We start from the raw sequence: 22,506 nt of genomic DNA on the forward strand, positions 1-22,506 counted from the left end.
ATGACAGAAACTGGCATGATAGAGTCCCCTGACAGTGTTACAAAAACAAGAGATAAATACTAGGAAATAGTAGCTGTTGAGGATGGAAAAATAGAAAGTAGCTCGTATGTAAATGGTCTTAAATCCATGAAGAGAATTTTGTTACTTAGTTTAAAGATAATGGTACCATTGTCATCTATGAAGCAATAACTTGATTTTAGAAGAAACATGTGAGTAATAAAAACAAACAGAAAAATTTCAAAATACATTGTGATGATAGAATCATTAGCATTTGGTGACCTTATGAATGTGGAAAGTAGGTGGCAGGTGGACTGTACCCATGGGAGAAGTCACTTGAGAGAATGAGCACAGAGTAAAAGCGGCATGTAAAGTTGTTGAAAAGTGTATGTTGACAAAGCATAGCTTAGATGCTTTTAAATAACAATAAATAAAGAGTTAAGAATTACACCACTGAGAGAGAAGACTGTGTATTTCTAAAGAGAAGATTCTGGGATTTTGTTCATGTTGGTGGAGGACCATTGGTCTACAAATGACAGTGTAGGCAAAAATGGGAAAAGCAAACAATGCCCTCCCTCATCCTCACACATGTCAAGGCTGTTTAGAAGGCGAATACCAGGCATCTGTTCAAAAGAAGCCTTCAATAAGGAGAATGGATTTCTAATGACAAGGAGGGTAAAGAAAAATGCTGCTGAAAATCTGTGGATGCAAGGAAATTTAAGTGAAATAGCTCTCTATAAAAGAGAGATAATGTTGAGCCATCTGAAGTGATTCTCTGCCGATGAGCCCATCTGGCCATTTGAGGCTTTTCCCATTTATGTAAGTGGGCCACAGCTTAGACTTGCTATTTTTTTTTTCCTTTATGTACATAATGTACCAGAAAGAAAATAACGACGGCAACTTAGAAATAAGTGAGCAACTCATTGTACTAGATGCATTGATGGAGAAAATGAATATCTACTCAACAAAAGCATTTTATCTAAAATTTTCATATCTTTTAATTTCTCCTTTTCTCTCTTGCTGATGATAAAAAATAGGAAACCTAATTAGTTTCCTATATAGCAATAGAATGGTATTTTTACAATGCCACATGAAAAAAGTATTTATAAAGGTTCAAAAACACCTGGGATTATTTTTCATTTATATAACTCATAAATATAAATGAGAAAAATATAATTGAATTGGATTAAAGTATGCCATTTCTGTACAAGGATTCAAAAGTAAAATTAAATCAATAAAACTAATATAAAGAATTAAAAACTAAACTACAAATGCTTGTGTTTTTTACAGACTATTTGGTTGTCACATATGAAGTAATATTTGAAAGACACAAGTGATCCATTTTGATATAATAGATTAAAACCCAAAATCTATTTTATACTTGTTCTTTTCCAGAAGAGTTGAAAGTGAAGTATAACTAGTATCCTTTCTAAAGCTAATGCTGATATTGTTTCACAATGGATACAAATAGTGATCACATTTTCTATGAACCTGTTGACGGCTATGAGGAATGTTCTTAGATGAAAGCAAAAATAATGAATTAACACATTTATTTTCTATGGAAGTTCCCAAAGCATTGGAATAGCAGAAACATAAAAACTGCTCAAGTATTGCATAATGATATTATCAATATAATTTAATTGACTCAGTCATAGAATATGACATTTTATTGCACTTTAACAGTGGATGTATCTCACAAGACTGTCCATAAGACAAGCTTCAGAAATATATCTGACCAAATAATAGTTTCAACATGCTTCCACAAAACAAAAAACAAATAATCAAACAAAAAATGACTATGTAAACCCAAAATTTCAAATTTTACATAAAGGCAATTTGTGTTTGATTGTTGTGGGTGGCTTAGTTGGAGGCACGTAGTGGCAACAGCAGAACAACGTGCTTTAGAAGACACAAAGCACACACAATGGTCTGACCAAACTACAAATCTGTTTCCCAGATCCACAATTTAAGAACCATAAAATAGTATGTACGCCCTTTTAAGTTCTCTGAATCTCTTTCCTAGGTCATGAAATGAAAGTAGCATGGTTATTATAATAAATAATGAGTTAAAACATAAAAGATTGTCCTGCACAGATTAAGCATTTAAGAAAAATATTATTTGTGAAGTGATAGCAAAAATATGAGACAATCAGTAAGTCATAACTATCAATCAACTGGAATGTATGACAACTTGGTATATGTTCAGTATAAGTCCTGATTATTTAATATGCATACATATGTAAGTATATACAAATATAGATAAATGGAAGGTAATTTGAAAAGAAATAGAATTTTCCAATTTATTTTACTCAATAATTAAATAATTTATGCACCAAGTTTTGTGAACATAAGAATAATTTCAGGTAAGTTCCCCATACAGTAGCCAAAGCAAGCTGTCTCTGGGTTAGGCATTGTCTCATCTCCTGGTTAGAAATATTACCTATAAGTAACTGAAAATGAATTATGATGATTTTTTGAAGGTGCAGGTCTTGACAAAAATAGAAAATATAAAACAATGTAATATTTGATAATATAATTAGAATCATGGAGTATAGTAAGTTGATTTTGTAATTCAACAAGATTACTATTTTATTTTTCTTTTTGAGCAGATAAGAGAATGGCCATAATTTTCTGCAGAAAGCACATGAAATGAAACATGTTACTATTAAGCATGCAAGGGATTCACTTACATAACAGGTCTTTATTACATCTACTTTTGCTGAAAAAACAACGAGAATAATATCACATATCTGGACTTGTTGACTAAGATTTTTTCCTCCTAACACCTACAGAAAGTCTCTGACAACCTCATTTTCCAGCATAATAGGGTTCTGTCTTGCTTCCCTCATGCTGTTCCGAGATTCCTAATGATCTTCCACCATGCTGCTGACCTGGTCATTCTCTTTTAAACATTCACCTGCCTCTGAATCTGACAGAACTCACGTCTCAATAGTTTCTTATTTTAGAGATTCTTATTTTTGCCACATTTCCCTTTCAGCCTTGATGAAATGAAGGTCTCCATCATAGCTGTGATTTCAAACACTAATGGCTTTTAACTTCAAAGGAACTGAGGTGAATTACACTACAGGATTGAGGTTTACAGTTGTAGTAAAGTGACACACATTGAGCATAACAGAAGCAAGTGTTTTGAGTATATAATTGTATTCCTAATACACCGGTTAAAAATTTGAAACTGTTCAAGACTTTACCTTAATGATATTTATTAGATTATAGGTATACAGGATTATTATCTGATTACTTTGATACTGATATTTTAAAAAATCATCTGATATTCCATATAACAGGTATTTATTTAGAAATTTTCCATGCCATCTTTGTTATAGAATACTTTTTCTCTGAATAAATCTGAAAGATTTAATATCCTTGAGGGAGCTAATCACAAGAATTGTGTGAGTGCTTTTGATTAATAAGAAAACAAGAAAATCCCAGGTTTTGAACCTCTTCTCATATCTTGTTTGCTAAAAAATATTCTCTCTTTCTCTATAGCATCAATTTAAAACACCAAATTAAAATTATCAAGCAAGAATTCTTAAGCATCGTATATTATTTGATAAATGTGTTCAATGTCAATTGCAGATGATTTTGTTCTTTTTCCTCATACATGAGGTGGCTAATATGAGGTGAGTTCGCAAATTACTTATAAACTAATCTATTCAAAATTTTTGTAAACCAGGTTGATAACAAAAAACAAAGAAACTGAGAAGTCAATGAAATATTCACTCAAATACACATCACTTTGTGTCAGAAAAAAAATGAAATAAAATTTCACTGAGTAAATGTTTTTCAGGGCATTTTCAGAATTGCATTAAGGACAGAAATTACAAACAAGCAATATGGAACATTTATAATTAAATCTACATGAAGTGGAAAAAAATAATTTTTCTAAAGTTTAAAAGAATTACATAATATTCCCAGTGTCCAAGGTTTTGAGTGATCACAGGTTTAAATCAAATCAGAAGTGAAATAAAAAAATTTCCCTTTGAGGAAAATCCTAGTAAGTTTTCTCCTCTTAGAAGTGCTAAAATAAAATAGAGGCAGCCTTAAGAATCCCCAAGCAGACATAGCCAGTCATGCCATGGAGGCAGTCTTTACTTCCCTTGATTTGCAAACAAGCAAAACCTAACTTAGGCTTTCGACAAACATAAATATAACTTAACTTGGGCTATTATTTTTAACTGCTGTATTGAAGAAAAAAAAAGACTCAAGATCAACCAGTAAGAAACCACCAATCAACATAAAGAGATATTTTCCAAAGAAACAGACCAAAGAAGGTGTGTACATAATTGTAACCAGTCAAGTATTTTCTTTGCTTCCTGTTCACCCCATAAAAACCTTCTCCTTGTATTCCCTCAACAAGATAGGAAACCACCTTCAGTTTAGTACTTCCCAATTCATGAATCACTGTTTTCTCTGATAAGCTATACAAAAACAAGTATGCTTCAGTTTACCTGAAAAACTCATTTTTCTCATTTTCAAACAGAACTTAGGGGAAAAGTTGAATTTTTACAAGCTATAGAATTAGATATCGAGATTGAGGAAACCAGAAGCCCCATGTATAACTGTTATACTTCAAAATACACTGAAAGACATATAGATGGCAACTCTATAGGTCTGGTGTTATTCTTGATCTGACTCAAGTGATCCACATATGTTTTGCATGAGCTGCCACCAAATGGTGCTATACAGGTGACTGAAAAGTGGCAATTCCCTGTCTCCATAGCAGCTAAAGCCAAGGAGAAATATTCTATTAGCTATAAATTGTGATTTAGCACACTGTACCTTTTCCTTTTGTGAAAAGTCACCATGCTAGTCAGACATTCAGAAAGCATCCTAGGTGTATTATTTTTTAACAAAAATTTACTGAGTGATAATTAATAAGAGATAGGAGATACTACAACTATAGGAAATACTACAACAAACAATTCAATTCCAGGAAAAAGAACAATAGTGTTTGTTTGCAATCTATTGGATGCAAGGAACTGTGCAAGATATTGCATGAAGTGTAAAGTGGATAATGTGAATGTTTTGCACATAAGGAATCCCAATGTTCAACTCTTTATTTTGTAAATATTAGAAAATCGAATTCAAACATTTTTAAACTGAAAGTAATCTGGAGGCTCACAGGTAGAAACTCTGAAGTGGGACCAACACAATCATAGTTGAATTTGGGTCTACAGTAGTGAAATTGCAACTCATTTTTTCCCCTTTATCTGAAGAAAAGATGACTGAGCACCATCTTTAGCATCAGAAGCAGGTTTAATATGAGGTGAAAATAGCTGCTCACCTATGGATTGCCATATTCTGAAGGCAAGATGGAAAAGAGGTTTGGAAAGAGCCTCTTTCCAAAAGTCTTACTGCAACCTGAGGCCCCTGGGTAGATTATTGCCTGCCCCTGAACTAATTACTTATTGTGGTCAGAGGCAATTTAGGGACTTATTAGCCTATGCCTTTGCCAGGAGCTCTACCTAGTTCATTAGTAAGTGAAAACATAAGCAAAAGTCACAGACCTACAAAGAGGGAGGCTGAATTCGTGTACACATTTGTAAAAATAAGTTCATTCCACAGTTTTATTTACTTGGAATCACTCTCTCTCATGAATTGAGATCTGTATCCTTAGAGTTCCAAAGTATGAATTGTTTTCAAAGAATCTTTTATTTAAAAATGTTTATGGCCATTTTGACAGTATTAATTCTTCCTATCCAAGAACATGGAAGATCTTTCAATCTTCTAACATGTTCTTTAATTTCTTTCTTTAGTGTTGTATAGTTCTCATTGTAGAGGTCTTTCACCTCTTTTGTGAGATTGATTCCCAAGTATTTTATTTTTTTCGAGGCTATTGTGAATGGGGTAGTTTTCCTAATTTCTCTTTCTGAAGATTCATCACTTATGTATAAAAATGCATTGGATTTATGAACATTGATCTTGTAACCTGCTACTTCACTAAATTCACTTATGAGTTCTAAGAGTTTTCTGGTGGAATTTCCAGGTTCCTCTAATTATATAATCATGTCATCAGCGAACAGGGATAGTTTGAGTTCTTCTTTTCCAATTCTTTGGTTTCTCTAATTGCTCTGGCTAGAGTCTCAAGAACGATGTTAAATAGAAGTGGTGAAAGAGGGCATCCCTGCCTTGTTCCAGTTTTTAGGGGGACTGCTTTCAGTTTTTCACCATTTAGAATGATATTAGCCATGGGCTTAGCATAAATGGCCTTTACAATGTTAAGGAATGTTCCCACTATCCCTATTTTTTCTAGTGTTTTAAGCATGAAGGGGTGCTGTATTTTATCAAATGCTTTTTCTGCATCTATTGAAATAATCATGTGATTCTTGACTTTAAGTCTATTGATATGGTGAATGACATTTATTGATTTCCTGATGTTCAACCAAACTTGCATCCCTGGGATGAAACCCACTTGAACATGGTGCACTATCTTTTTAATATGTTTTTGTATGCGATTTGCTAAAATTTTGTTGAGAATTTTTGCATCGATGTTCATTAAGGATATTGATCTGAAATTTTCTTTCCTTGATGAGTCTCTGTCTGGTTTAGGTATCAGTGTGATATTGGCTTCATAGAATGAGTTTGGGAGGGTTCCCTCCTCTTCTATTTTATGGAATACTTTGAGAAGTATTGGAATGAGCTCTTCTTTAAAGGTTTTGTAGAACTCGGCTGAGAACCCATCTGGTCCCGGACTTTTCTTTGTTGGTAGGCTTTTGATGACTTCTTCAATTTCAGTACTTGAAATTGGTCTGTTTAAATTGTGTATGTCCTCCTCATTCAGTTTAGGCAATTCAATGCAATTCCAATTAAAATCCCAATGATGTACCTTACAGAAATAGAGCAAGCAAATGAAATTCATCTGGAAGAATAAGAAACCCAGAATAGCTAAAGCAATCCTTAGCAGGAAGAGTGAAACAGGGGGTATTGCAATACCAGATCTTCAACTCTACTACAAAGCAATAGTAACAAAAACAGCATGGTATTGGTACCAAAATAGAAAGGTAGATCAATGGTACAGAATAGAGGACACTGACACAAACCCCAATAAATACAATTTTCTCATACTAGACAAAGGTGCCAAAAATATGCAATGGAGAAAAGATAGCCTCTTCAACAAATGGGGCTGGGAGAATTGGAAATCCATATGCAACAGAATGAAACTAAACCCATATCTCTCACCATGCATGAAACTAAACTCAAAATGGATTAAGGACCTCGGAATCAGACCAGACACCCTGCAGATTATAGAAGAAAAAGTAGGTCCAAATCTTCACCTTGTTGGTCTAGGATCAGACTTCCTTAACAGGACTCCCATAGCACAAGAAATAAAAGCTAGAATCAACCACTGGGATAGATTCAAACTAAAAAGCTTTCTCTCAGCAAAGGAAACTATCAGCAATGCGAAGAAAGAGCCTACAGAGTGGGAGAATATCTTTGCCAATCATGCTTCAGATAGAGCACTAATCTCCAGAATCTATAAAGAACTCAAAAACTCTACTCCAAGAATTCAAATAATCCAGTTGACAAATGGGCCAAGGAAATGAATAGACACTTCACAGAAGAAGATTTACAAGCAATCAACAAACATATGGAAAAATGTTCAACATCTCTAGTAATAAGAGAAATGCAAATCAAAATCACCCTAAGATTCCATCTCACCCCAATTAGAATGGCGATTATCAAGAATATGAGCAACAACAGGTGTTGGCGAGGATGTGGGGAGAAAGATACACTCATACATTGCTGGTGGGGTTGCAAATTAGTGCAGCCACTCTGGAAAGCAGTGTGGAGATTCCTTAGAAAACTTGGAATGGACCCTCCATTTGACCCAGCTATCCCACTCCTTGGCCTATACCCAAAGGACTTAAAATCAGCATACTACAGAGACACAGCCACATCAATGTTCATAGCTGCTCAATTCACAATAGCCAGACTGTGGAACCAACCTAGATGCCCTTCAATTGATGAGTGGATAAAGAAACTGTGGTATATATACAATGGAATATTACTCAGCCATAAAGAATGATAAAATTATGGCATTTGCAGGCAAATGGATGAAATTGGAGAATATTATGCTAAGTGAGAGAAGCCAATCTCAAAAAGCCAAAGGACGAATGATATCGCTAATAAGTGGATGATGACACATATTGCGGGTGGGAGGGTTAGTGTTAGGGTTAGAGTTAGGGTTAGGGAGGGGGTCAAGTATGGAGGAAGGAAGCACTGTATAGAGGGAAAAGAGGGGTGGGACTGGTGGGGGGAAGGGAAAAAATAACAGAATGAATCAAACAACATTGCTCTATGTAAATTTATGATTACACAAATGGTATGCCTTTACTCCATGTACAAACAGAGAAACAACATGTATCCCATTTGTTTACAATAAAATAAAAAAAATAAAAAAATAAAAAAACAAACAAAAATAAATTTTTATGAAACTACAATGATATTGATATGGCATTATAATAAAATAAATATTGAAAAGTAACAAAATCTGTATTCATTTTCTTAGTGGAAACTGAAATGGCATCTGGCTCGTGAATAATAAGTGTTTAATGCAACCTTACTGAATTAATAAATTAAGTATGCCCACAATTGATAAGAGATTTGGATGCGCTCAACAAAAGTTAGGTTTCAAGAAGAATGCTATCATGATCGACTAGAAGAACAGGAAAAGTTTTAAGAATTGGAATACATTTGATTTAGACCAGAAAGTTGATATAAATTAAGAGGAAGTAAATGAGAATCAGGAAGAACATAGTAGATAAAATGAGTAGTTAAGTGAGAAGAGGAAAATACAGGGGTTATCTTAGTCCCCTTGGTTGTACCACATGGGCAGATGAATATTTGAATATAAGACTGCCAAAGGAGGTGACTTCAGTGTAGTTAGCACTTAAATATGTAAGCAATAGGAAGTATTTCTTTTCTTTCTGTCGTGGAGTTGTACTATCATAGATGTAGCTAATGAAGAGAAACTTAGTGCTTCCATGTTTGGTGAACTGAAGTATGAGAAAATGAGAAGTATGGAAAAACAGGAAAGAGTTAATTATATTAACAATGTGAGAGGTAAAAAAGTTCACCTTAGGGCTTTGTCTGTGAGTATGTGGAGGACCATTATTAATAAACAGACTTTATGAAGTTAGACATAAGCAGATTGCAAAAATTACTGCAGGGTCTTTAGGGACCACAGACATCACTCTGTTCCTTCTGAAATCGTTTACCTGTGGAAGAGGAAAATCAAACTGATTTAAGAGACATTAAATACTTTGGTAAAGGACCCAAAGGAGCTAAAGAATCACTAGCCAACCTAAATCTGTCTGGTCTCAAATCCTTACTTCTGACTGCAACTCATACAATTTAAAAATAATGCAAATACCACAGAGACTTCAATTAGGAAAATCACAAGTTTTATCAAAGGTGGCTCCAAGAAGGGCCTTAAAGAATTCAGTAGTAGAGAATAAAGAAACAATGCACTCTGCAGATAAAAATAGGCAAGAAAATATGGTGTAGCAGAGTTTTGAGGAACTGAGTTTGTTGTAGCAGACATACATGGAAGGGAGAGGAGGGAATGTTGTAAAGGTTTCCTTCAGAAAATTTGTAGAGTGCATCAGTCACTGACTGGATTTTGCTCTGGAAGTTGAGAAAGAACATGAATACTATAATGTGTTAAGTGTTGAGAACAAATTTAGACAGAACTGAGTTTATAGCTGGTCTGGTTCAGCACTCACTAAGTGATTCACCATATGTAGAAGAAGAATAAAAATTTATGTAGCTGCTAGTTTTAAATGAGGTAGAGCTTGAAAATTGCTTAGCTCAGTATCAAAATATGTTAATTACTATTAACTCATGTAATAACTATAATGATAAGAACAAAAACTACAACTGAACAACACAACTTAGAAGGATGTGAAATACTTAAGCTCAGATAGGATTTTATAAACTCAGACTTTCACTTCTACATAAAAATTAGAAAATTATAGAGAAACACTTTGATGACTAAAGGTAAATAGGAAGAAAATTAGACATTACTGCCAAAAATCAACATTAGACAATAACAATAAACAGTTGTATACTGCCTGTATTTCCATTAAATTCCTCATATATCTCGTCTACTTTAATATTTTTATTCATTTATTTCCTGCTAAAATTCATGACTTATTTTGGTACATGACTTCTGAAATCACTCTGAATTTTTCATAATAAAAAAGTGAATTTCATTAAATTATTCACATTATAGATTTAGAATAAGATTGGAACTCCATTATTTGTGTTTTGCTTGCAAAACAAATAAATTTGATATTTAAAAAATGATCCTTTGAATCAGAAGAATACATGTATATGTTTTACTTCTGTAAAGTCAAATGTTGTGCTAGCTCAAAACAGTTTTCCAGCAATCTAAAATATTAAAAGATGACAACATAAATCAGTTTTAATATTAGATTAGTAGAAGTATCAAGAGGATTATCAATATGTTTTGATTTTGTTTTGGTAGGGTAACTAGCCAAAATCAGAAAACGAAAAATACAATAAATAGGTGAATGTATCTCTCTATTTCACAAGACTCCTTCTGATAATGATGATGTTCATTATAGGATATCACTTAAAAATTCACAAAACATAAAATAGTAAAATAACATACTTTTCAAAAGAACTATATGTTGCTAAACGGTTTTTTTCCTATCTGCTTATGTCTTTAAAAAAGTCATTACTGTTCAACAAAATGTCTTCAAATTAGGTACAACTATTTCCTGGTGTGAATAATGATTTGGATGGAGGTAGATATTTGGTGTAAAATATTGCCAGACAAAGGCCATATACAAGAAATGAGAAATATAAAGATACAAAAATGTACGATGTAATGAAAGTATTTCTTAACATTATCTTCCCATGTGATCTATTTTAAAATTATTCTCAAATATCAATTACATTGTTTAATCAAATTTTTCAATAAAAAATTCTTCAGAAATTCAAATCATTTTGTATACTTGATGTCACTACATACAACTGTTTTTTTAAAATGGAAAGTAACACAACATAGGTGTTAACTAACTTAAAATATAAACAATGTTTACCATTATTCAAAATTGGTGAATAGTCTCAGATTTATACTCTCAGAAAAAATATAGATAGGTTATTTTAGGATTTTCTGGGTTTCAGTTAAATTAGTAACTACTTTCATAGCAAATGCCATAAAATATTAGTGTAATTTTATACCATTTTATTTTAAAACACTTTTCAATGTAGAAAAACACACTATAAGTATTTTGTCACAGTCCCCAAAACCACCACCAAAACTAGGGTTAGATAAGAAAGGAAAAATTTTCATACTACAGAAAAAAAATATAATCAACTTCAGGCAAAATAAATAAAGAGGAGTCAACTTCAGGCAAAATAAATAAAGAGGAGTCTTTAAGTAAAACTCACCCAATTAAGTAGTTTTAAGAGGTGCTTTACAACTTTCATTTTTATTTCTTCTGAAGCTGTGTGCTTCTATTCATTTTGTGTATACATTGTGCTAACGTACCCGCCAAAAGATAATTCTTTGACAGCTTAATGTTGTTTAACGTTCTTAATACATTCATATGGTTATGTTGAGTATGTTTATTCATGACAGATGACATGTTAGATTTAATAGACAATTTCTCCATATAAATTACTTATCCTAATAAGTTGATTTTAAAGGCTCCCTGACATACTTTTCATGTATTTAATTATTTTAATCAAATCTTAAGAACTCCAAATCTGACATTTTACTGCTGAATTGTTTTTTCAAAAAGGGAAACAAGAAATAAAACACTATAACACATCAAATAAATGTTAACACGTGAATATACTTGAATGAAATGACATTTAGGGATAAAAAGGCATGTATTTGTTTAAATATTCTTGATTGACTCAAAATAATCTATAATTTTTTTCTACATGATAACTATAGAGAGGCTATATCCACAGATTTACGATTAAATAAAAATAATGCAAAATGTTAACTAAATTGGATTCACAATGAATAGTTAAAAGTTTCAAATCATTGGATCTCAATCCCACCTATTTTGCCTATCCAAAGACACCCCATACACAACCACCATCACACTAATTTTATATTTAATTAAATCTTGCATTTACAAATATAATTAAATATATAAACATTTAGCCACATCCACAGAAAATTTCCAAAATGTTTTATTGATTATTATCATTAATTTATAATTGTGTTCTGAAAGAGAAATTTTATCTAATTCTATTGCTCTGCTGAGCCATAGTAGGAATCTTTAATTCAAGAGAGAATTTGCCTTATTTTATATATGTTTTATATGTATTATACAGATATATGTGTGTGTGTGTATATTTATGTTATACATGTATTTAAAGTTAAGAATCTTTTTCCATAGCTTGGGGATGGAATCTGGGGCCTCATACATTCTAGGAAAGTGCTCACTGAGCTACACACCCAGCCCTTAGAGATTTAACACTTAAATGAAAATTGCTCCAAGAAAAAAATTCATTAATTTAAATCATCAGATGCTATAGTGAAGTTCATCATGTATCTTTTTTCATAAAAAGAAACATAATATATTCACTTAATGATGGAAAGAATTATAACTTCCGTATGATCTTTTTCTTTGCCCAGATTTTATGAGAACTTATTAAAACTCATGCTTGACTAATAATATTATAGCTACTCTAATAAGCACATGTATGAAATAGGCCTTGAACTGTGCAGATTAAATTCACATAAGATATTGTTTAAGTTTTCACAATGAATTCTGCTCTTCTCTTTATGGTATACAAATTAAAAAACATCTAAATTTATGATATATGGGTGGTCCCTAACTCCTGATGGCTAAACTTACAATTTTTCAACTTTCATATGCTGCAAAAGCAACATGTATGCAAATTTTGAATAACCTTCAAATTTTGAATTTTGATCTTTTTCTAGGTTAGTTGCAGGTGCTATGATGTGTTCTCATGATGCTGGACATCCCCAGTGAGCCCCAGCTGCCAGTTAGCCATGTTTACAAGGGTAAAACTACCTATATAATATAGTGCTTTGTGTTGCTAAACTATGATATTCCATAGGTTGGGTGTATTAAACACAATTTTGATTTATGATATTTTCAACTTGCCAAAGGTCTATTGAGATATAACCAAGCGTAAGTTGAAGAACAACTGTATTCCTTTGTTTATCATAAATTATATATGAGGGTATTTGCACTGCTTAGTAAACAGAGCCAAATGATCTCTGCAACCCAATAATTTACTTGTAAAATAAGTTTGATTTACCATTTTCAGCAACACCAAAATCATATTGTGAGGAAAGGAAAAATACTTAGAAATTTATTATTTACTTATGCTACAGCTGTCTCTTAAGAAGAACTAGGTCCTGTCAAACACAAGGTCCTATGTTTAACTGAACACTTTGATGACTTAGCATAAGGACCTCTGAGAGAAGAAGCAAAAGTGATTTTACTTTGCATAATAAAACTCAAGAGTCAGATCTTCAATGTGAAGTGTTTCTAAATTACATGTTATTAGTGCTCCATTGATTCCTTCAGTAAAAAGTGTTATTGAAAGAGTCCATTTAAAAGCTATATTAAATCCTAGATCTTAGAGTCTACTAATAATACCTGTATAAAATGCTTCATTTTTAAATATTTAAATCTCAGTATTTGAATAGTAGCATGCTCTTTAAATCCAATCTTGTTCCATGTACAACAAAAATATTCTACAGCAAATGTAGCTACTAATCTGACTGACTAAACATTCTGTAGAAAGTGTTGCTGGTCTATTTGGTTTATCCTCTTTGGGCATTGTACTTTTTTTTTTTGACAAGGCTTGGATAAAGCAGACCCATGTTAATACAGAGCAGAGACTAACAAGGCAAGTCCATGGTGCTTTTTAATTCAAGAAGTAATGAAGATAACAAACAACATGCTTACAAAATTTCTTTGCAAGCACTTGATGTTTTTCTGTTTCTAGTCATTTTACACTCAATGTGTGGGCTGCATTAATGTGCTAAAAAAGGTTGAAAAAACTGCTTAAAATAACAGCAAATCCAGTAACCATAATGGAAAAGAGGAAGAATGGCATCATAGATCAAAGCTTGAAGGGTATAGTGTGTTTACTTCTTTAGAAATAAGATGAAAAAAGTTAACAAATGTTTAGGTAGTCAGAGCTTTGCACCCATATAAGAATATTGAAATGTTTGCTAGCAGTGATTTGCAGTTGTATGTGCACACAGACATAAAAATGTATGTGTACTTTTTGTTTAATAAACAATTCATGAACATCTTCTCTTTTCCAGCCACTGCACAGGGTTGTGGGGATGTAAGGATCCCCTGAGATTACAGAGTAATCAATACAAAGTTTACTTTTGTCTGGAGTAGACAAGAGAATGAAGAAGAACTTAAAATTGTTGTATAGACAGATTTTCGTTCCTGGAATATTTAGACTCTTTTTGTTGGTTACTTAATTTCTCTTTGTGAGATGACTTAGTATTCAAGGATGAATGTAGTTTAGGGGGGACAAAAAGCACTTCACTGCATTGTAGTTTCTGTGAAACTTTTATCTTAAAGAATTTTTTAAACTAATTTTGATGTTTCTCATCCTGGGATTATACTTTTCTTAAAATACCATTAAACAACTGATATTTTCAATTGCTAATGTGCTAAAATTTCAATGTAAATTTTTAGTGCTAAAATTGTATTTCCATCCACCTGGCCTATCCATGAATCAAGTCACAAGAGTAGAGTTGTCTTGATATATGGCTAGCGATATATATAATTTTTGCTTTAACAGATTTGATAAAATATGAAGGAGAATGATATACTTTGCTTCAACTTCCACTTTCACAGAGTGTTTATTTTTCCCTTGAAGGAGCTTTAAGGAAACATATATCAAACTCAGTCCCTTCTTAATCATTTCCTTGCTGTAATTTATAACAGAAAAAAAGTGCTATAGACCACTCTCTGGACTGCTCGAGGTGTGTCCGCTGCTTCCTATCTGGGTTTACTGCATTACTTGAAATGCAGAAAGAGACATTTGGCTGTATGATGAATCTGGAACTAGATAAGTGTACACTGTCTTCCTGCCCTGTTTGGTGGCAAGGACTTTTACACTCAGTACTCCTCTGACTTTTAAGGATCCTAAAGGATCTTTGTCCTTTACAGCCCACCAAATGGAAGGGTAACCTGATCTCATGTGTTTGTCCAGACCAATACTATTTTGGGGTATATAGAAGGAAAAGAAGTACTGTAACAAGATAATACTTTGTTGTGTATTTCTTTGCTTGTTTTGCTTAACAGGTCAAGTCCAGAGGAGAATAAAAGAGTAGGAACTAGCATTTTCAGGATTTTAAATTAATGTGTATTGCTTGGGAGATCTCCTTCTCACTGGGGGTTTACAGATCTACTTTATTCATTCCATTGTTTGTTATATAATCCTGATCCAAACAAGCTTATATACACATATGCACAGACACACATGCAGTCTCCCAAGTACAGTAATTTATAAACAAATTAATGTCTATATTCTAATTGTTCCATTTCCTTCTCAAGAAATAGAAACACATTAAAGTCCTATTTCCATAGAAATGTAACCCAGAGACATGGATACGTAATTGGAAATTCCAGGAAACTTGCAGTAGAGCAATGGTTTCAAAGGTAGGAAAAACTTTCAAAGCATCTCAAATAGCAACACCCTAGCTATTATCTTTCCTGAATACTTATAGAACTAGTCCTGGGATTAGACACCCAACTCAAAAATCCTCTCCTCCTTGTATTTACTGTGAGTTTCTTCTGTGCCAATTGACATTGACATATTTCAGCCAGATGGAATTAAATTTGTTTCTACTCAAACACTAATCTGGAGGGATAAGAGAAGAAAAGGAAAAAGCATGATTTACAAGTAATTCCAAACGTAGGCTATAAATATCTTTGTTTTTCACCCAGTGGTACTTGTTTTAAATTGTATTAGCACTATTATTTTAATCAATATAAATTACAAAGAATTTCCACTGATAACACCATGCAGCCCAAGTGATAGTAAGGTGAAAATATCTTGCTGTAACCTTCTTTTCAACACACTTCATATTCGTAAAAATCAAAAGCTCTAAGAAAACCTGCTATTTCTTGCACTTGCAGATCATTCTTTCTGGCCTTCCTAGTATCCTGCACTAAACTTTATCACATTTCCCTGTTCTGCTTCACCTTGGTCTCCATATTGATCTTTCATCCCCCCCACAACCAAAAATATATCATTCTCAGGAAGAATTGTTGAAGATTTTTTTTGAGGAAAGCTTTAAGAAACAATGTCATCCCTCATCCCCTGCTATGTGCTGTCTCCTTAGCTTCCTTTATTTTGTCAGTTCTCCTCACCCCTTGAATTCCTGAGTAGACCTTAAAAGAAAATATGATAACATGACATTATTTGCAGACCTATTGTTTTTCATTTCTTTTATGCAAATTATACAAGCACCTGCACAGCAAGCTGTAATGTTTACTCTTACTACAATGAGAAATTGACATTTAAATTTTTCTCTCTTTAGAGTGGTTCCAAAAATAAAACAATCAATTATGTAAATGCCTATGCTTTATGAGATTTAGTTGCTTTGAAATTTAACACAGCATTATAAGAACTGTTTCTGAAAACTAATGAACTTATTTTTTAATTACTTCAAATTTTTTTAATAATTTCAAAAGATTGATAACAAGAGTTACTAAAGCTCCCATTCATTTGCCATATCATTTGAGAATTACCATACTATTCAAATATATCTATGCGTAATGATAATTTCAATTAATTTGACAACAGGGTTGTAAAATAATTTACTTCTTGGGATACAAGTAATGAATAGAATAATGAAGCATTTTTTTTATTTGTAGAGTACCTTTGATTAAAAAAGATAATGAATATTCAATGTTTGTTACATTAAGTAAACATAACTGATTCTTATAAGGATTGCATACCTCTTCATTTTTAAATTCCTCCTTTAAATTTACATTCTGTTTTTCATAAAACAATTTATTTTCCTCATTTCAGTGCAAAATATACTCCATTTGTATTATATAACCTCTTTAATTTAGAACTGTAATTCATAATTCTCTAATTTCTTGTCAAAGTTGGAGGTTTATAAAGGAACTTTTCTTCTACTAACTGCAATTCTATAAATGAGTAGCTAATGATGAAATGTGGAATGAATTACTAATGTTAAAAATACATTATTTATGTAGCACACACACACACCTGTAATCCCAGGGGATCAGGAGGTCGAGGCAGGAGGAGTGATGGTTGAAAGCCAGCAAAACAACAGAGAGGGGACTAAGCAACTCAGTGAAACCCTGACTCTAAATAAAATACAAAATAGGGCTGTGGATGTGACTCAGTGATCAAGTGCCCCTGAGTTCAATCCCTGGAACCCCCCCAAATACATTATTTATTAAATATTCAACAGAACTACTTTGATATGAATTAACAGACCATAAGCTTAAAAATTTATTTTCGCTTAAAACCAAACAGGAATAAAATTATAGACTGACTTAAATAATAGTTCTTGATAGATATCTATTATTAACCTACCTATTTTCTTTTTCTTTTTTTTTTTTTTTTTTTTTTTTTTTTTGAGGAGGTACCAGGGATTTAACTCAGGGTCACTTACCCACTGAACCACATCCCCAGCCCTTTTTCTTATTTTATTTAGAGAAAGGGTCTCACAGCTGCTTAGCACCTCACTAAATTACTGAAACTGGCTTTGAACTTGTGATCCTCCTGCCTCAGACTTCTAAACCACTGGGATTATAGGCCTGGGCCACCCACACCTGGTTTAACGTATTTTTAACTTACTTAAATTTCCCCTCAGTACTTAGGGAGTAAATTAAGCAACTCACACTCTGGTATAGTGAAATTATGTTCTATACAGTTTTATTGACCTTCTAAAAACGAATTAGTCAATATTAAATCAGTCCATTTCAGAAGTTCAGAAAGACAGAGGTATAATAATTTTTCTCATCCTCAAGGAAGTTTCGCATTTAATTTAATTTTCTTCAGGAAAGAAAAGTTCAGGGACTGAAGTTTGACCTAGTGTCTAGAGCACAATACTTTAAGGAATATTTTGATTAAGGTCAAATATTGTATGACATTTCTGTACTTGATTATTCCAATCCTAGAATTCACATAATCTTATTTCTTTGGCAAAGAGAGAAAAGGTCATTCTTTCAGTTTACTAAGACCAAAATGGAGTATATTTACTAATAAACTCTTACTCTGTAGTATAAAACATGAGAGACTATATGGCTTAGACTGAATCACTCAGGGAACAGGACCCAGTTCAGTGGAGAAGCTGAATGAATGGATGGTACGGGGCCCTCATTGTCAGATATTATGAACATGAAAATTAGTTTCCTGAAATTCAAATCCATAAAGCAATTTAAAAAGAACCTGAGTTGGGGTTTAATTTTTTTTTAAGAAATTTTGAAGTATTGAAAATTTTAAATATTCTCAAATGGTAAACTTTCCAAATTTTGTGAAACTGATTAGCTTTTTTTTTTTAAATACAGAATACATGAACAAATCAGTATCACTTTTCTTTTTTCTTTTTTTAAATATTTTTTAGTTGTAAATGGATCTTTTAATTTTATTTATTTATATGTGGTGCTGAGGATCAAACCCAGGACCTCACACATGCCAGGTTCTACAACTGAGCCACAATTCCCGCCCATGATTAGCTTTTATAAACTTTCCATCAAAATTTAATATAAACCTATAAAATTTTTTGGCATTTTATTGCATATATTTAAGGTGTATGATATGTTTTATATATGTATGTAAATATCAAGAAAGTCTACATGCATATATATGCACATATATATGTGTTCACATTTTGTAAGACACACACACATACACACTTATGGAAGTCATTACTATAATCAAGCATGCTCACCACTCACAGACAATGTAGTCTTTACTACTGTCAAGGAAATTATCATACCCATTTTTGTATTTTTAAAAATTCTTCAGTCCTGATCTATCTTACAAACTAGACTAAAGAAACCTAAGGATTATAGACCCAGAAGAAAATAATAATAAAATAAAAAGAACTGAATGAAAAAAAAAAATAAGAAAAAAAACATAAAATTAGGACTTTTAGCAAAATTGTAACAAATTACAAAGAAGCCACTGTACCTGTATATATTATGAATAGGCTACACAATTATTATGGAACAAGTAAATATTCCAACATTATTTCATTCCAATCTTCAGAAGTAAAGGAAATAACTGAGGTCACCACAGCCAATAACAAATGGTGCTGGTAGGGCATTCAGGTTTAGATTCCTCTGACAGGAGATCTAATTTTTTATTACTGCTGTTTAGCAGTTCTACACGAGTCATGTATTCTAGAAATAGCACCTGCTGCATAGCCAGTAATGTGTTAGACACTGGAAATCCAGTACATTAGGAGTAGCTATAGTTCTTCCCTAAACCAGATTATAGAAAACAAAGTGGCAATTTTTTCCTTCTTTATTTCCATTCCTGAGAATTATCAATTAAATACCTATCACTTGTTAGGCACTAAGGATATAAAGTCCTAACATTTGTCCAGGATCTTTTCAGACTTTGAAGATACATATTATTTGAAATGAGGATTCTACAACTTGTCAGAAAGGCACATTCATGTGATGCAAGTTCAGAGGAAAGAATCTAACATTAATTGAACACATTATTGCATGCTAGATCCTCTGCTTGCTAAGGAAATGTCTACCAAAAACAGCAGTCAGAAAGTAGTGCCAAATTCTGAAAAACACAGTTCATAAATTCAATCCCAGCAACATGAATTTACAAACATGCTATATTTGATTAGAAATATATTATACGAAATCGGGAGGAGAAAAGAATGTATCTATTTCTTTGGTTTTCCTGATGTAGACTGCATCTTCGTAATGTTGAAAATACTCTACATGTAACAGTTTATTTTTGGAAATGCATGCTAGTTTTTACTCTTACCATTCACTGTAGTAAGAGGGATAATTACTTTGAGCAGCAATAGGAAATTTGATGATTATCCTTGTTAACTAAAATTAGATTCTTTGTACAAGTAGGATTGATATAATTTCATTTTTTATCCTCATTAAATTAAATACTTATAAAAAAAGTAACACACACATATTTCAATGCTCATTCCTGAAAGGAATAAAGATATTTAAAAATCCTCAAGCATAATGTTAAATCTTTTTCACAGTACATAAAAATAATTAAAATTGTGTCTTTTATTTGTTCATATTATTTGGATGTTTTTCTAATTATTATTAGGTCCAACTCCAGCTATCTTGTATCATGTAGAGTCTAAAGAGACACAAGGATCTGACAATGTGCCAACTAAATAAATGAACACAGAATCACACTTGTACCTAATGCATGCATGCAAAGAGTATACCCTCACTCTCCCTCTTCGAACATTTGAATACTACTGTGAAGACTTGGGGTGATATCATTAGAGGTTAATATTATTTTTTTCTCTTCTTGTCAATATGTGGACAGATAGAAAACACAGATATGTCTTATCAAAGAGCAGTCCGTAAACATTTCATATCAACTTACTGTACTTTATATATATTAATTGAAGATTATTCTAAAAATACATTGAATATTTTCTATGACTGTAACTCTTTCATAATACCAAGTTCAAATCAACATTCTCTTCATTGAAGAAGTGATTGTATCACTTAAAGTATTTTTTTTTTTCAGGAAATGCCAGTAATTTGTAAGAGCCTAAGAACTCTAAGGGCAATATGGAAAATATTAGCTTTTTAATTGATAAGAATAACAAAATACAACTACATTTATAAATTCATTTCTTAGGCATGAAAAGGAACACAGGACATGAAATTCAATGTTGGTAAATAGAATTTCATCAAGCTGATATAACAAACTCAAAGCATGTCCAGTTGTGCATAATTTCTAATTAATTTATAAAATAATTTCTTGTGACTTAAAATTGGAAATCTTAAAATGTTGATCACTTAACTTAGCACTTACCTCATGTGGGTGATAATGAGTGTTGTGGTGGGAATGAAAAAATCATCCACTCTGTCAAACTGTTTTCCCACTGGCTGGGTGTGGATGGTGTGGTGAGGCACATTCCCACTGGCCAGGGTTATTACCTAAACAGATTACACCATGTTTAGACCTGGGAAATACATTTTCTTAATACTATGAGGTTTAATTATGTATGCAGATTAAATACATTTTTCTGACATTTGTTTGTATAGAATCTTTAATGCTCTCCTCAAAATTAGCATATTGTTAGGCAAATTGACATATGATTGTTTTTCTAATTTTCAATATGGAAATTTTGTTCTTATAAAGAAGTGGGGGAAAAAAAGGTGCAGATATTTGTCTTGAGCAATTTCTGCTTAAATATAAAATACAGTCATGCAATATATAACGCCGTTTCAATCAACAGGCTGCAAATACAAGGACAGTCCCTTAAGATTAAATTGCATAATAACATTGTAGCCATTTTAGTTTCTGTAAGTACATTCTATAATGTGTGAATGAAGAAGAAATCAACCTAACTATGCAGTTCTCAAAACGTATGACCATAATTAAGAGATATATGATTGTATATATACACATAAGCAATTTCTACTTCATAAAAATGTTAACTTTGCTACTATAAGAAAAATGAAAGCAAGCATACAAGTACTATAAATCAGATATTAGGACAAATTCCTTTCCACAGGAACAAAACTGTCAATAAAAGCATGAAAACTCCAAAATCATATGAAACATTTTAACTTTCAAAAATCATAAAATAATCTTTTCTAACTTTCCTTCCTATAAATCAAAAATAATCAATTAAACTCTTAATCAAAGAATCTTCTTTCATCACTCTTAAACTTTTATAGTCCATTAAAGAAAGGATCACTATATTTAAACTGTTGACTTTGTGACTTAGAAATTAAAAATTTTGCTTTACACATGTTGTTTTCACAAGAACTTTGGCAGGATATCTACTGTTTTCACTGAGTATCCCAAGCTGAGAGAAGCTGCCTATATTCAGTATTTTCATTCACGGTACCTCTGATCACATAGTCCTACCCAACCAAAATTATCCACCATAATTGAGATAATACTTTTGTACCTTCCTGAGTTAGTAGGTACCATTGTAAGATAAGCTGTATTAGGGTAAAACAAGGTCTCTCCTAGTCCTAGCATCAATCTCCCTTCTTAGTCCATTAACAATATCACAAAAGAACACTACAGTCAAAATGAGGGGATACCCATGTTTTTGATTTTGTGAATTCAATTTCTCCATAGGACTACTTGTTTTCCCTTTCAAATATATTCTATTTCCTCTGTGAATGTTTTCTGATAATGCTGTTGGGAGACAATTATTCACGTATATTTTGACATTTCTGCAGAGTCAGTTTTTTCTGAGCAAAGGAACTGGCAAATCTGGCTAAAGGATGATGGTATAACACAAATGCTTGGGAGGTT

General features: G+C 32.3%; 1 protein-coding gene across 2 annotated transcripts in view; it reads right to left on the reverse strand.

Moving 5' to 3' along the window:
• The window catches only part of FSTL5 (follistatin like 5), a 782,217-nt gene that overhangs the window by 31,001 nt on the left and 728,710 nt on the right, over positions 1-22,506 (reverse strand). For both annotated transcript variants that reach the window (XM_079154219.1, XM_079154218.1), the window contains exon 15: positions 21,043-21,167. In XM_079154219.1, coding sequence (XP_079010345.1) covers positions 21,043-21,167 — 125 coding nt within the window. The remainder of the gene's footprint in view (positions 1-21,042; positions 21,168-22,506) is intronic.

The sequence above is a fragment of the Sciurus vulgaris genome (assembly GCF_902686455.1).
Source record: "Sciurus vulgaris genome assembly, chromosome: 9".
Classification (NCBI taxonomy): Eukaryota; Metazoa; Chordata; class Mammalia; order Rodentia; family Sciuridae; genus Sciurus; species Sciurus vulgaris.